Consider the following 12526-nt stretch of genomic DNA (forward strand, 5'->3'; position numbering starts at 1 on the left):
CTGCGTGCTGCCGCCTGGGGACTAGAGCAGCCCCTCAAAGAGAAAACAGAGACGATAACAAGACGCACAAGAACATAACGAGCTGAACTCGTTCATGCGCCGCCGCCGCGGGCACTCGAGGACGGCAGGTTTATGAACAGAGCCCCCGAGGGACACAAAGAAAGACGCGGTTACATCACGTCGCAGGTCGAACGCCAAGTCCATAAAACAGGTGTCAATCAAAACAACGTCAATCAAAAAATAATTGATCATCTTCCATAGAAAGCAGAGCCCACTGTATTGTTAGGACACTAACCTAGACAGATTAGGACGTTAAACGGCGGGCAGTCAATTTAAGTGAGGATGGCATGTAGCACTAATCATTGATTGGTTGCTGAACAACAACGGCTGGAGTCCTTCTGTGCCTCCATATGTTCTCTAGGCTCCCAGGCCTCCTAATGCCCTCCAGCACGGAGGTGAGAAGGCAGGAGAAGAAAAGAGAGGACAGGAAAAGAGTATAGAACGAGGAATGACAAGACGAAGCAAGACATGGAGTAGTTCTTTGTATGTTTACCATTTTGGAAATAGAGGTTGCTACTATATAACGAGTTGAATATGTCCATCTGGTCAGAAGGTGATTGGGTTAGTTTCTAATGGGATTGATCTAATCTGGTTTTCCATTAATTCAGTGTGCGTGTGTCTGCGTGAATGAGGGTGTGTATATGTAAGACAAATAAAGAATAAGAAGCAGTGGAACAATGGAAACAGTGTTCAAACTGAGCTTTCAAAACACACACATAAACACTATCAAAAACAAGCCAATAAACGACTCAGATCGAACACAAATCCATCACGCAGTCTCGGAAATATCGACAAACTGGTTTGTCGGAGACGGTGTGTGAGTGTGTGTGCATCTACACTCAGAAAACCAGCCGTCGAGAGTGTGTAAACAGAGATGAGTCATTGGTATCACAGTAGATGATCAGTCTAGCGTTGTCAGCCAGATCTTCGTCATCCTCATACCCCTCTCACCCTCGTCTTCACAGCAATATTTATAGTTCGGTCCCACCGGAAGGCTGGAGAGGTGAGAAGTAGCACATAATCACAGAAGGAGTTTAGGTTTTGCTCAACAGTTGACAATGAAGAACCATAATAAATACATGTCGAAATGAAATGATTTTGAGGAGGAATAATTGGAAGAGTTTAGACCTTTGTTATAGAAGGAGGTATAAGGTCTTGGCATACAAATGTATCTATTCATAATCTGCTAGAAGAGAAAGAGAAGATGTAATGTATACACATTCAACCACACAGACATATTGTTCAATTTAATTGGAAAGACAGCAGCCGTGTGCTAATTCACACCTTAACACAGAAGTCGACATTCTTGAAGCACCAACATGTGGAGATCCTTTGTGCTCCATCAAGGTGATGAAAATTAAAGTTCCTTTGAACGAACAGGTTTCTCCGATGATGCAGAGTCAGAGCATAAGAATCCGTTCTAGAGTCCAAAGAGAAATGTCATTTGACATCTCTTGGATTGGAGTTACACCGGCTGTAAAAAGCCAGAGGAGATCACACCGTGGCATAAACGCCCTGCAACAGACCTGTTTGGTTTCTAGTGTCAGACGTTCCTAAATTGCATCCTGGGGCTATAAAGCAGATCAGTCCTCTGCAGGGGGTCCTGAGCCTAATACGATGAAGTGTAAGCTCATTGTAAAGTGGATCAACTAAAAGTACAAGACACTAGTCCCTGACACCGTGGATGTTTAAATGGCTCTTCAATTGCAACATTAATGCGCAAATGACACGGTCTGGCCTAATGGCCAGGGTGTGGTGCCTCTAATCGAGCTCCATAACTTGGAACAAAAAAACAAGGAAACACAGTTCAGTTAATATCCATTTTATTTTCTTTAGAAAAAGAAACTATCACAAGTTAATTTGGTTACTGTACAGTTTCTCTTCTGATAGTCACTCAGTCTGTAGAAGAGGCTGTGATCTCATGCTGGACAACACCATCCTACCAACACACACCATTATTATAACATGACAAAAAAAGGCATACAGCCACTTCTGCATTACTTTACACCTTTGTCTCATTTTTTCCTGGAGCATGTAGAAATCTCATTTGTGAAGGAGACACGATGAGTAGAAATCCCTGACAGTTTATCAAAACAGCGAAAGGGATGTTAAGAAAAAGACTAAAACAGGATGGTGGTGGGGTTGTGAAGTCCCCTGAACTCTAAAGAGTGGTCTGGTCCATACCACATGCACCTGGCGTGTGCTCCTGTGCATGTGCGTTGAGAGTATGTGAACATACTGGTACATTTAGTGAGTGTGCATGTGTGAGTGTGTGAGATAAAACACGACAGCACCTTGGTTCATGATCCGTATGGCGAGCTTTACCACCTGCCCGTCCTCCACTACGGATGGGCACCGGTAGAGACAGCAGAGACCGGGGGAGTACGGAGTATGTAGGTCAGGTTGTGGCGCATGCATTCCCCCATTACAGACGCATACATAAGAGAGATATATATAAACGGTCTCACCCTCTCTCACAGCGGGCGGTGCCGTGTGTGTGTGCGCGTGCGTGCGCGAGTCCACGGTCAGCACTGGGCCGACTGTTAAGAAGCCCGGTTGATAATATACGGTTATGGGATGTGTCAAGTATTTCTCCCTGAGAACCCTTTCTAAAAACGCGTCACATTCGCTCGCTCGCAGGCCTGCCAAGTCCTTAACAACCTCCTTGTACGTGGCTTCCCCCCGCCCCTGCTGCGTCACTTCATAATAACCCGTTTCTTCTAGCCTCCGCCATGTAGCCACTGCCAACGACCTCGCAACCAATCAGAGCCATGGGGAAGGCGACATTCCGATCACTCCTTAAAATTTGTCAATTTAATAATGCAACCCATTTCTGGCTATCAACTTGACAGGCCTGCGTGCGTGTGTGTTTTTGAGTTTGTTGGGTTGCATGTAAATCCAAAGAGGTCGACGGTTTCTCTTTGTGTGTGCCTCACACGGTTGCCAATTCCAAATCACCTCGTAAAGTATGGAGGGCAAAAGGTATGATTAGCTGAAGAAGATTGTAGAGAGGGGCGGTGTCACCCGGGCCTCCCTCCTCACCCATCCCTTCTCACCCAGAGAAGACAGGAGGCCATTTTAGAATGCAGGCGGCTGTCCCTTACCGCCTGTTATACGGCTCACACACATAACACCACAAACCCTGAACCCGCACACACACACACGCGCAAACATACTGAGGTGACACGCCAGCAGCACCAAGGCGCAGAAAATGGAAAGAGGGGGACAGCAGAGAAATAAGGGCCTGGCCTACATGATTGACAACACCAACTATTTGCTAATTCACTTCAAAACGCCATGCCCCTTATACCCCAAGCAGAGGATTTTTTCCGCGTTCAATGTGCGGGTGTGAGTAGTGTTTCCACGTGCAGGGCCTAAAAAACCTCGAGCTGAGTGAATCTCTGGAAAAATCATGGGTAGTGAGCACTTGCTACCTGATCCGAGAGACTTCTCTTTAGCCCTTTTCAAGTTTTTACTCAATTGTAATCCCGTCCCAAAGGGGGCGGAACATGTGTATAATGAGGATGTACGTGTATGTGTGCATGAGTATGAGTAGGTGTGTATGTTTGTGCATGTAACTCACAGACACCCATACAAAGGTAAAAACATCCGCTACCGTACAGCACTGTCCACTCACAGAGTCTTTAAAAAGCCCCGTCTGACTCCAGCCTTAACAAAGGCTCTCAGACAGGGATCGTACAGCCCCTCAAGGGAACCGCGGTAGAAAAAAAACCTAAAATGTAGTCTTTTTGTTTTTAACTATAAGAACAAGTCTCTGTTACGCTCTCAATTCAGCTAATATTAAAAACCAAGACCAGGGGTGTCGACACCGCTCTGTGTAAAACAAAAGAACAACCAAACACGTTTTTTTTTTTGCCATTTTAAAAACCCTATGCTCCCATCCGGCCCATCCTCCTACCCTTCCGGAGGAGCGGAGATGGGGATGGAGCGAGACAACAGAGCGGCTCTTGGTTTCTAGGAGACCAGTTTGGGCAAGACTGTGCGGAGGGGCATGGTCTCCCCCGGGTCCGCCATCATGGCGCCCCGCAGTTTGTTGTTGGCGGCCGCGGCCGTGCCCAGGCCGGACCCGCCTTTGGCCAGGATGGACGGGAAGGAGGTGCTGTGGTGCTCGGGGAGCCTCTTCACCGTGGGGCCCTGGCCCTTGTCGGTACCGGGCACCGGCTTGGGCAGCCGGCGGTACAGCCAGGGGTGCCGCAGGGCCTGGCTGGGGGTGAGGCGGGTGGTGGGGTCCCAGTCCAGGCACTTCTTTAAGAAGTCAGTAAAGGTGGGGTCCTCGCAGCCCTTGAGGGCGGCGCTCCACTCCTTGCTGCCGGGGGGCCCCCTCATCTTGCCGCGGCGGGAGCGGGAGCCCGTCAGCACGGTGGCGCCGGTGGGCAGGGTGTTGGCCCCGCAGTAGCGCGGGTGCCCCTTGGAGTTGATGAAGTTCTTGGCCCGCTTGGCCTGCTCCAGCACCTTCTGCGGCGGCATGCCCAGCAGCTCCATGACGCACGCCAGCTGGTCCCCCTCGTCCTCGCCGGGGAACAGCGGGTAGCCCGTCAGCAGCTCCGCCAGGATGCAGCCGAAGCTCCACATGTCGATGGGCAGGCCGTAGCGCGAGCCCAGGATCACCTCCGGCGCCCGGTAGAAACGGGACTGGATGTACGTGTACACCCGCTGGTGCTCGAAGCAGCTGGAGCCAAAGTCAATCACCTTGAGAGGACCGCGGAGAGAAAGGGAACGCAGGTTAGGGTTAATGTGGGAGCGTGTGCGAAGCGTGCGCGGCGATACCTTGAAGACCCTGCGGGCCGCCCCCATCCCCTTGGGCTGACCGTGCCGAGCGCCTCACCTTGATGCCGCTGCGCCCCTGCTGCTTGAGCAGGATGTTCTCGGGCTTGAGGTCGCAGTGGATGATCCGGTGCCGGTTGAGGGCCTCCAGGCACTGCAGGATGGAGTGGGCGAACTTGCGCACCAGCGCCAGGCTGAAGCCCTGGAACTTGTTGCGCTTGATGAGCTCGTACAGGTTCATGCTGAGCAGCTCGAAGGTCATGCAGATGTGGTTGCGGAAGGTGAAGTTCTCCAGCATGTGCACCACGTTCATGGTGCCGTTGCGGTCCTGCTTGCGCAGGTGCTCCAGGATGCGGATCTCCTCCTGCGCCTGCCGGTGGAAGCGCTTCTCGTTGCGCACCATCTTCAGCGCCAGGTGCTGCTGCAGCTTGTGGTCGTACACCTTGGCCACCTGGCCGAAGCTGCCCTTGCCGATCACCTGAAGTGGGGAAGAGAGACCGAAAGAGGAGGATGGGGGGGTGGAAATGGTATGGTTATTTTTATGGTTCGTTGGTTTGACGTCTGCTAGTTGACGCAAAGCGTGACGTGCGTGTGCGCACACGGGAGGGAGGGGGGGGGGGCGTGGGAGCGGTGCGAGTCACACCTTGAGGAACTCGTAGCGATAGGCCAGATGGTCGTGGGGGACGTGGATGTAACCCCCCTGGTCGTCGTCGTAGCCCGAGTTGTTGCTGCCCCCGACGACCGCCTGCCGCTTCTTGGCGTTGGGTCCCAGGAAGTAGATCTCCGGGTAGGTGTGGATCTCCGTCTGCTCCAGGCTGGTCAGCTGGTTGCGGTACTGCCTGAGCGCCTGCTCCGAGGTGAGGGGCCCGCACAGCTTGCTGCCGCCGCCGCCGCCGGTGCTGTTCCCCACAGTGCCTGAGCCCTGGAGGCCTGCCGAGTCACTGGAGCCCTTACTGGACCCCGTGCTGTGATCCGCCAACACACACAGTGATCAGAACAGGGGCCTCACAAAGACAAGTAAGGATCTTCAGCGGTAGCAGTGAAGTTAAGGGAGTGTAGCGCTAAAGGGCTATTTACCCTGGAGTGAACAAGCCCTCGTACCTGTCAACGCTGCGCTCCTTGGACAGGCCCGACACCGCGACAGGTTTCGTGGACACATGAACAGCGGTGCCATTGCTCTGAGGGGTTGCCGTTGCCGTGGCGATGCAGTTGACCTTGCGATTGTAAGTGGAGTCTTCGTACAGGTACTTGACCTTGAGTTGACTCCCTCGTACCGCCACCTGTTCCCTCATGAGGTCCTTGGTACTGACCCCCTGAGAGAAAGGCCAAAAGAGAGAGCGAGGGTTAGTGGGAGACCGACGAACGGGATGGGAAACAAAGCCAGAAGCGGTGAACACAGCTGCAGTCCCCCTCTATACAAGCTAGACTCGGTTGTACTATTGTAGTTAATTGTGTGGCTGACACGTTGGCCATTGTGTTGCGCAAATGCATTCAACGGAGCCCCAGGATGTGGACTATATGCATATGTGTGGGTGTGTGGGTGTGCATGGCCATTTGCCTTGTGGCTCCCACTCGGGCTTTGGACTCAGGACAAAGGCTCACGGATTTCGGCTGAATAAGTCCTCCTAGGGATTTTATTCAGGTAAAAACGCAGCAGACTGGAAAGAACTACGCTGCGTCGTCTTAGAAGCTCGGCCGCAGACAACGACAGACACAAGGGAGATATTTAGTGGCACCCCGAGCTAAAAGTTTTCCTCCCCACAAGCTTTCTGGGTCCAGAGAACCGCAGCAGGGCATACCTCCAGGCCGTGAGTGGCATTCCTGTTGTGCGTCTAATTTCACGTCTCTTTAGAACCCAGCAAGTCGGTTGGCGATTGCAAAGTGGTGCCATGGAGGCGTCCACAATTCAAATGTCACGACTGCAGGTGCAGGCGACGTTTCTCACGAACAAACGTTACAACATTCATGTGTTAATAATGAGCAGTCAGACGCCGGCCGGTGTCCCTGTAGCCTGAAGAGTTGGAGATGCATTAGCCGACTAGAGGGGCCGACCAATGTGTGGGTGAAGTTTGGAAAATAAAACGGCCTAAATGAACAGCTGGATGTGAAGCCGTCAAAGAACCAGCGGAACAGGATCTACATCCTGTCGAATCATAGTGGCTGACTGATGACCCCCCCCTCCCCCCAACCACCACACACACACACTCACATCATGCCGCTTGCTTCTTTGTTCCCGTTTCCATACTCATTACTCAACTACTGTCATGTAAGGCTGAGTAATGTATTGAAACTCATCTCATGTGTATTGGCACTGACCTCCGGTAACGAGCAGGAATGCCGTGATCTACTCAAAGTCATGCCCACCGCCACTTCTGAACCGTTGTAAAGCGAGAGGTCACCTTTAGCCAGGGAATTAAGACGTAAACTCTTCCGCACTATACTTGCCAGTATACCGCTTCATTTCCGCCACCCAAAGTATCCCTTCCCACTCCTGCCCTCTGACATTATCGGAGCAGCGGAAAGAATCCTCCACAAGATTATGGAGTAGAAGGGAAATAACAGCCCTTGAATTTAGTTGTAAAACAAGCTAGGCTGGTGCAAGACCAGCGGCCCTGCCCTAGGGCTATCCAGCAGAGATCTACAGAGGCACCCGAAAGGGAAGCCTGACTGTAGCAGTGGCATTTCAGCCACTGCTTTTAGAATATAGAGACTTTATTCAAACCATGATTTCAGATAAAGGGGATTAAGGAATAAGCAGGGGTAAGGAATCGGCCTCAAGGATACCGTCCACACGTAAACTGGGAATCTAACAGCTTCAGGTTGAAAACCCTAGCCACTACCCTCTCCTATTCCCCATCATGTCGGTCCCTCTCCCCCCAATACAGACTAGATTTACTGAGACCTGTCCAGTGGAAAATCTGCTCCGGCTGATGGAACATATATGACCTGCCATAAACACCATCAATGCAGGGGGGGGGGGGGGATCTGGAAGTGGAGCCCAGGCCAAAGGAAAAAGACAACATAACAAGGGACCTTTCGAGTGCTTGTACATGTGTGAGCACACGTGTAGGCATGTCAGTGTGTATGCGTGTACTTCGTTTAGTGTCCCCGTTACGGGAAGGCTCCTGAAAATAGACGAGGCATGCAGGAGGGGTTTCCATACATTCACTCATACTCGTCTCGACATACTCTCCTTTCCCCCCCGACCGCGCAGAACCCCGGGTCACGTGACGCCGTCGACCCCGGTCTTTGCCATACAAGCACTATCGATTTATGGGTGATTGATTGAGCCACTGGCTCACGCCGATATCACCTAGCTAATGGCCCTGGTGCTCCAAACAGAGCTCTGAATCCTACATGAGGGATGATGGATTGGGTTCAGGGCTGTAACCAAATATTATGAAAATATCAGCATAACCCAATACTGCATAACCTAATAGGGCAAGAGCCGAGGGGGGAGGGAAGGAGGGAGCGAAAGTAATATCAGGTAAACCTGAGCGCTGAGCTCTTCCGGGCGCAGCAGATGGCAGGTGGAACGGGGCCCATCGCCTTGGTGTCGCGTAAACACGCAGGAACTCGTGTTCCCAAAACACGCCAGGACTGTTGTCTTGTTGTGTTTAGCATCGATCCAGCGAACATTTAAAGCTGGCCCGTGGTTGTAATGGACCTCTGTTGCCGTTTGGAAGCACTGTCAAAGTGGGGCAGTCCAATCCATTTCACTGCCTAATCCCCACACAGAGATTAAAAAGGGTCGGACAAACCAATCAATGATTGCCGTTACATACACTATAAGTTTTAATTGTCTTACATGTATGACATCGATGAGCTGGGTTTAAAATGTACAATTATTTTTAGTATGGTGAGATTAATCCACACTTCAACGGGATGGGGGTATTGCTAGGGAACCAGCAATTCATAATATTACTTTTAGGCGACCAGTGAAGCGATTTACTGAATAATTTAATGAAAACCTTAAGAAAATAAACACTACTAGATCACAACAGTAGGCCAACTCATCTTGTGTGCAAGATCACATTGGAGCGGACAGGAGACGGAAAGTATGATGACCGACAAATATATTAATGGTTCTGTGGGTCAGGTGTTCAATCCCAAAAAAGCGGTTTGTGAGGTTGTTACCTTGCGTGTAACTCATGCCAATTTAGCAATTTGTGCCCAAAATGTATGTGGAAAAAGGTACACGGCTAATCCACCCCCTGGCCTCGAAGCATTTGTTTTGGTTGCTGGCCACAAAGTATGACACTGATAATACGCATGATAGTGTTCTTAATTAAGTCCTCTTTAACAACCAGTGACGCTGGTCTGCCCATTTTCCCATAGATAAGACCTGTGAGTCAGTTTGTAAAGTTTTAATAGTATGCCAAAGGCAGAATGCAGCTGGTATGACTGAGGCCAATTGTAAATAATGGGGGAGCGGCCCTGAAACTGATCAGGAACAGGATGTCGCGGGAGAGCACGTCTTACAGTCCAGGATGCAAGGCGTGAGCGGCAGGTTCTAGGTGTAGGAAGGTTTGTGTGTGCTGATGTGCACTCACCGTGTGTTTGGACATGGGGGGTAGCCCCGAGGGGCTGTTTGTATCGGTTTCTTCTTTCAGGATGTGATCGGTTCTCATGTAGGAGTCATACAGACCGTCTGCGTGACGCGCTGAAGGGAGACAAGAAAGGGCAAAAAGGTCAGATAAGTCATGGACAACAACATGCACGTTAGAGAGTGGCCCTCGAAAAGGCAAACCTCCGCGCGTTTCTGCAAACCGGTCAATGGGCGATCTAGATAACTTCATCACTCGACCCTGTGCATTGCAATGGCTGGCCAAACGACCAAAGGAAGCACACAGAGTTAACCACGACACCGTAAAGAGCCAACATCAGCGACATAACATTTCTATACCTTTGTATGCATGCAGAATGGGGCTACCTTTGGACACAATGACGTGAGAACAAATGCCTTCTTGCCAAGGGCCAATGCTGGCTAACTCAATTCCACTGTACCTAATGCTCTGCACACAGACAAGACCAGCTTAGACAGGGCTTAAGGCTCCAGAGAGCTAGCGCTGCAAGTGGTATTATTGGCCTAATGGACGCAACAGATGCCCCTGTGACGACAGCATCTTTCCGTCTGCCCATCTGTCCATTCAGGCCAAGTCGTGCAGTGGACACACAGGTGTGTTCCGAAATAGAGGCAGTATGTGGGATGCGTGTGCACGTCGTTATACAATGATTGGTGAGTGCCACACCGGCCGGCAGGCCAGCGCACGACGACACAGAATACATAGGTGAAAGAGAACTCAACGGCAGGAGCCAAGTTACTCAGATGACACACTCCGCCAGCCAGCTGCTAGTTCAGCTATTATTTTACTTAATGTGAGTTGGTTCTTGCCAGTCAAAGTTTATGCCAGTGAGAGCGTACAGAGCTTCTTGTCTTTTTTGGCAGGTCGGTTGGCCAATGCCTCACAAAACAATAGGTTTAGAGATAGCCCTGGCCAGCTCTAGAGTGCTGTAACCAAGCAAAGAAGCATCTGAGCCCATGTCCCCAGTGCACACCAGGAAATTGACAAGCTCCCGGGGAGATTAAACCTGCTGCCTGGATACAGTGGCATTAGACCTGCTGTACACCTTAGCAAACAGAGGCATTAAGGCTTGATACACATTATGCAGAAAGCACAAGTCCCTCTAGCACCTCTAGACTCTCATATCGTTCAGTCTCAGCAAAGTCCACACCTCTTCCCACTCAATCATGTAAATAAGAGTACAGGAATAAATACTGTCCGAGTCTTAAGGCAAACAAATGTCTAGCTGACGTAACTACTGTTCCAAGTCATAGTGTCTGACGCCTTGGGGCATACCGTTTATAACTTCATGGGAAAAAGCTCAGTAGTTCTGAAAGCAAACATACAGCGTATGTCATACGTTCAGGGGGAGGAGGTTTTGGAACAAAGAGTTTGCTGTCCTTATCATTAGAGCTTTCGTTACAGTGTCCAGGGGTACATTCCCATCGTGGGTGACTAAAGTACATACATTTTATGTTTCGCTATTTGATTTTAATTCTGAGGATTTTATCCAAGCCTTCAGGTAAAAAGTTCAAAGAGAAAGTTAACCTCTAGATTTTGCGGTGGCATTTATGAAGGCCAAAACAATACAGAAAATATCTGACATTTACTCAACACCAACCAAAGTTAAATGCATAACCAATAACTTTACATGCACAGCAACGAAATCGGTCTGAATTGTACTATAACAAACAAACGAACAAAATAAAGCATATCAGCCTGTAGAGCGATCAATTCGAGAAAACAAAAGGCTCACAATCCAAAGCGGCTGTAAACGGTCTTTCTGCAGCGTGGTTTCTAACGTTACTTACAGTGAGTATTGTTGTTGACATTGAATTAAAAACAAAATGACAACTTGGTTACAACCGGCATCAAAGCATGGACGGGACACGCAGTGACATGATGTTCCCTCTGTGAGTGCGACTCTCACCATGAGATCATCCATAACAGCGACATCATCCATAACAGAGACAACACGCGTTGCATTCTCGATCGCCCTATGTGTTGCACGATTAAAGTGCACGATTAAAGGGACCATCAGTACTAACATCATCGTTTTTTAGTCGATATTAAGACTAGAGCCATTGCCGAGTAAACACATTTGATATAAGTATAGTAAACAAGTAAAAGACGAAAACAGAACAACATTGGTGAGAATGTAATTACCTGTTGCTATTGGGCCCTCTGGTTTTCTGCTTATTATCATCATGATTGCGATTCAGAATAGATGCCAGCATCCGATTTGAAAACATAAAAATATCCCAGCACTAACCTAGAAAAGACAATGGCTTGTTGCGCTAACTTATTGTGCAGCATTTATATGCTTCTCTCCAACACTGGATACATTCACAGTAGCTTATTTTCCTTTCCTCCCGTCCGACCTATTTATAAAAGAAGCACAACCACTAAACTGTATATTTAGCTGGCTGCACACGGACCACGCCGACGGTAGGTTTGGTGGCGGTTTCAAAAAGTTGGTGTGGGGGTCGATGTGGTAGATGGCTGAGCTAGCTCGCACATGCAACACAGACACTCGTCCAAACGAGCCGATTCCCCTCCGCTAAAAGCACATCCAGTCCACAAATCCCCGCCCGGTGGTCTAACCCGTGTACCCCTCGCCTTTCTCTGTCGATGGAGAGCCTCGTTCCAGAGAACCATCCCCGTGAGTATTCCTGGTGAGCTGGGTTTTCTTTTTCTTTAGCCAGCAGCGGTGCTACCAGTAGTTAGCTGCTCTCCGGATAGCCCCCCACAGAGAGAGTCCAGTTTCCGGACAGCTGGGACTGTTACGCTTGTCTTGAGGATCGGCTAGCTAGCCAAAACAGGCTAGCTCACGAGCAGCAAGCGAGGAGACAATTCCCCATGATAAAATCTACAGATAACAAGGGAAGGGGTCGAGGAAAAAACCTTCACCTGCACCGTGTGCAATAAGGCGGCGGTGGGTAATCCGTCTTCTCTGTGGTCGGGAGTTTCTTATTCTGCGCAATTCTCTGTGTTGTTGCTTAGGGCGTCTTCTTCACAGTGTTTCAGCGTTGTATCGTCATCGTGCAGGCAGGGGGATGGATCTAGGGCGTGGCTTAGGATGCATCTTGGCTCAAAGGCAAAAGGGTGTCCCCCAG

General features: G+C 49.9%; 1 protein-coding gene across 3 annotated transcripts; it reads right to left on the reverse strand.

The window, feature by feature from the left end:
- Window positions 1-1658: 1658 nt before the first annotated feature.
- dyrk3 (dual specificity tyrosine phosphorylation regulated kinase 3) lies at window positions 1659-12526 on the reverse strand. 3 transcript variants are annotated; one of them, XM_056605819.1, is made up of 6 exons: window positions 12321-12496; window positions 9399-9508; window positions 5947-6158; window positions 5489-5810; window positions 4907-5323; window positions 1659-4770 (listed from the first exon to the last, which is right to left on the reverse strand). In XM_056605819.1, the coding sequence occupies exons 2-6, from the start codon at window positions 9474-9476 to the stop codon at window positions 4036-4038; spliced, it is 1764 nt and encodes a 587-aa protein (XP_056461794.1). In that variant the 5' UTR covers window positions 9477-9508; window positions 12321-12496; the 3' UTR covers window positions 1659-4035. The 3 variants fall into 3 exon arrangements, with proteins under 3 accessions (XP_056461794.1, XP_056461793.1, XP_056461792.1); XM_056605818.1 differs by having other exon boundaries at window positions 12030-12496; XM_056605817.1 differs by having other exon boundaries at window positions 1660-4770; window positions 11577-12526.

Source organism: Gadus chalcogrammus, chromosome 13, assembly GCF_026213295.1.
Source record: "Gadus chalcogrammus isolate NIFS_2021 chromosome 13, NIFS_Gcha_1.0, whole genome shotgun sequence".
NCBI classification, from domain to species: domain Eukaryota; kingdom Metazoa; phylum Chordata; class Actinopteri; order Gadiformes; family Gadidae; genus Gadus; species Gadus chalcogrammus.

Bases quoted from the DNA above. Each gene is read 5' to 3' on its own strand.
- dyrk3 (XM_056605817.1), bottom strand. From the start codon at position 11,619: ATGATGATAATAAGCAGAAAACCAGAGGGCCCAATAGCAACAG. The intron at 5,811-5,946 runs GTACGAGGGCTT...GGCGGATCACAG, and splicing joins AAGGAGCGCAGCGTTGACAG to CACGGGGTCCAGTAAGGGCT. The intron at 5,324-5,488 runs GTGTGACTCGCA...TCCCCACTTCAG, and splicing joins ATCGCTACGAGTTCCTCAAG to GTGATCGGCAAGGGCAGCTT.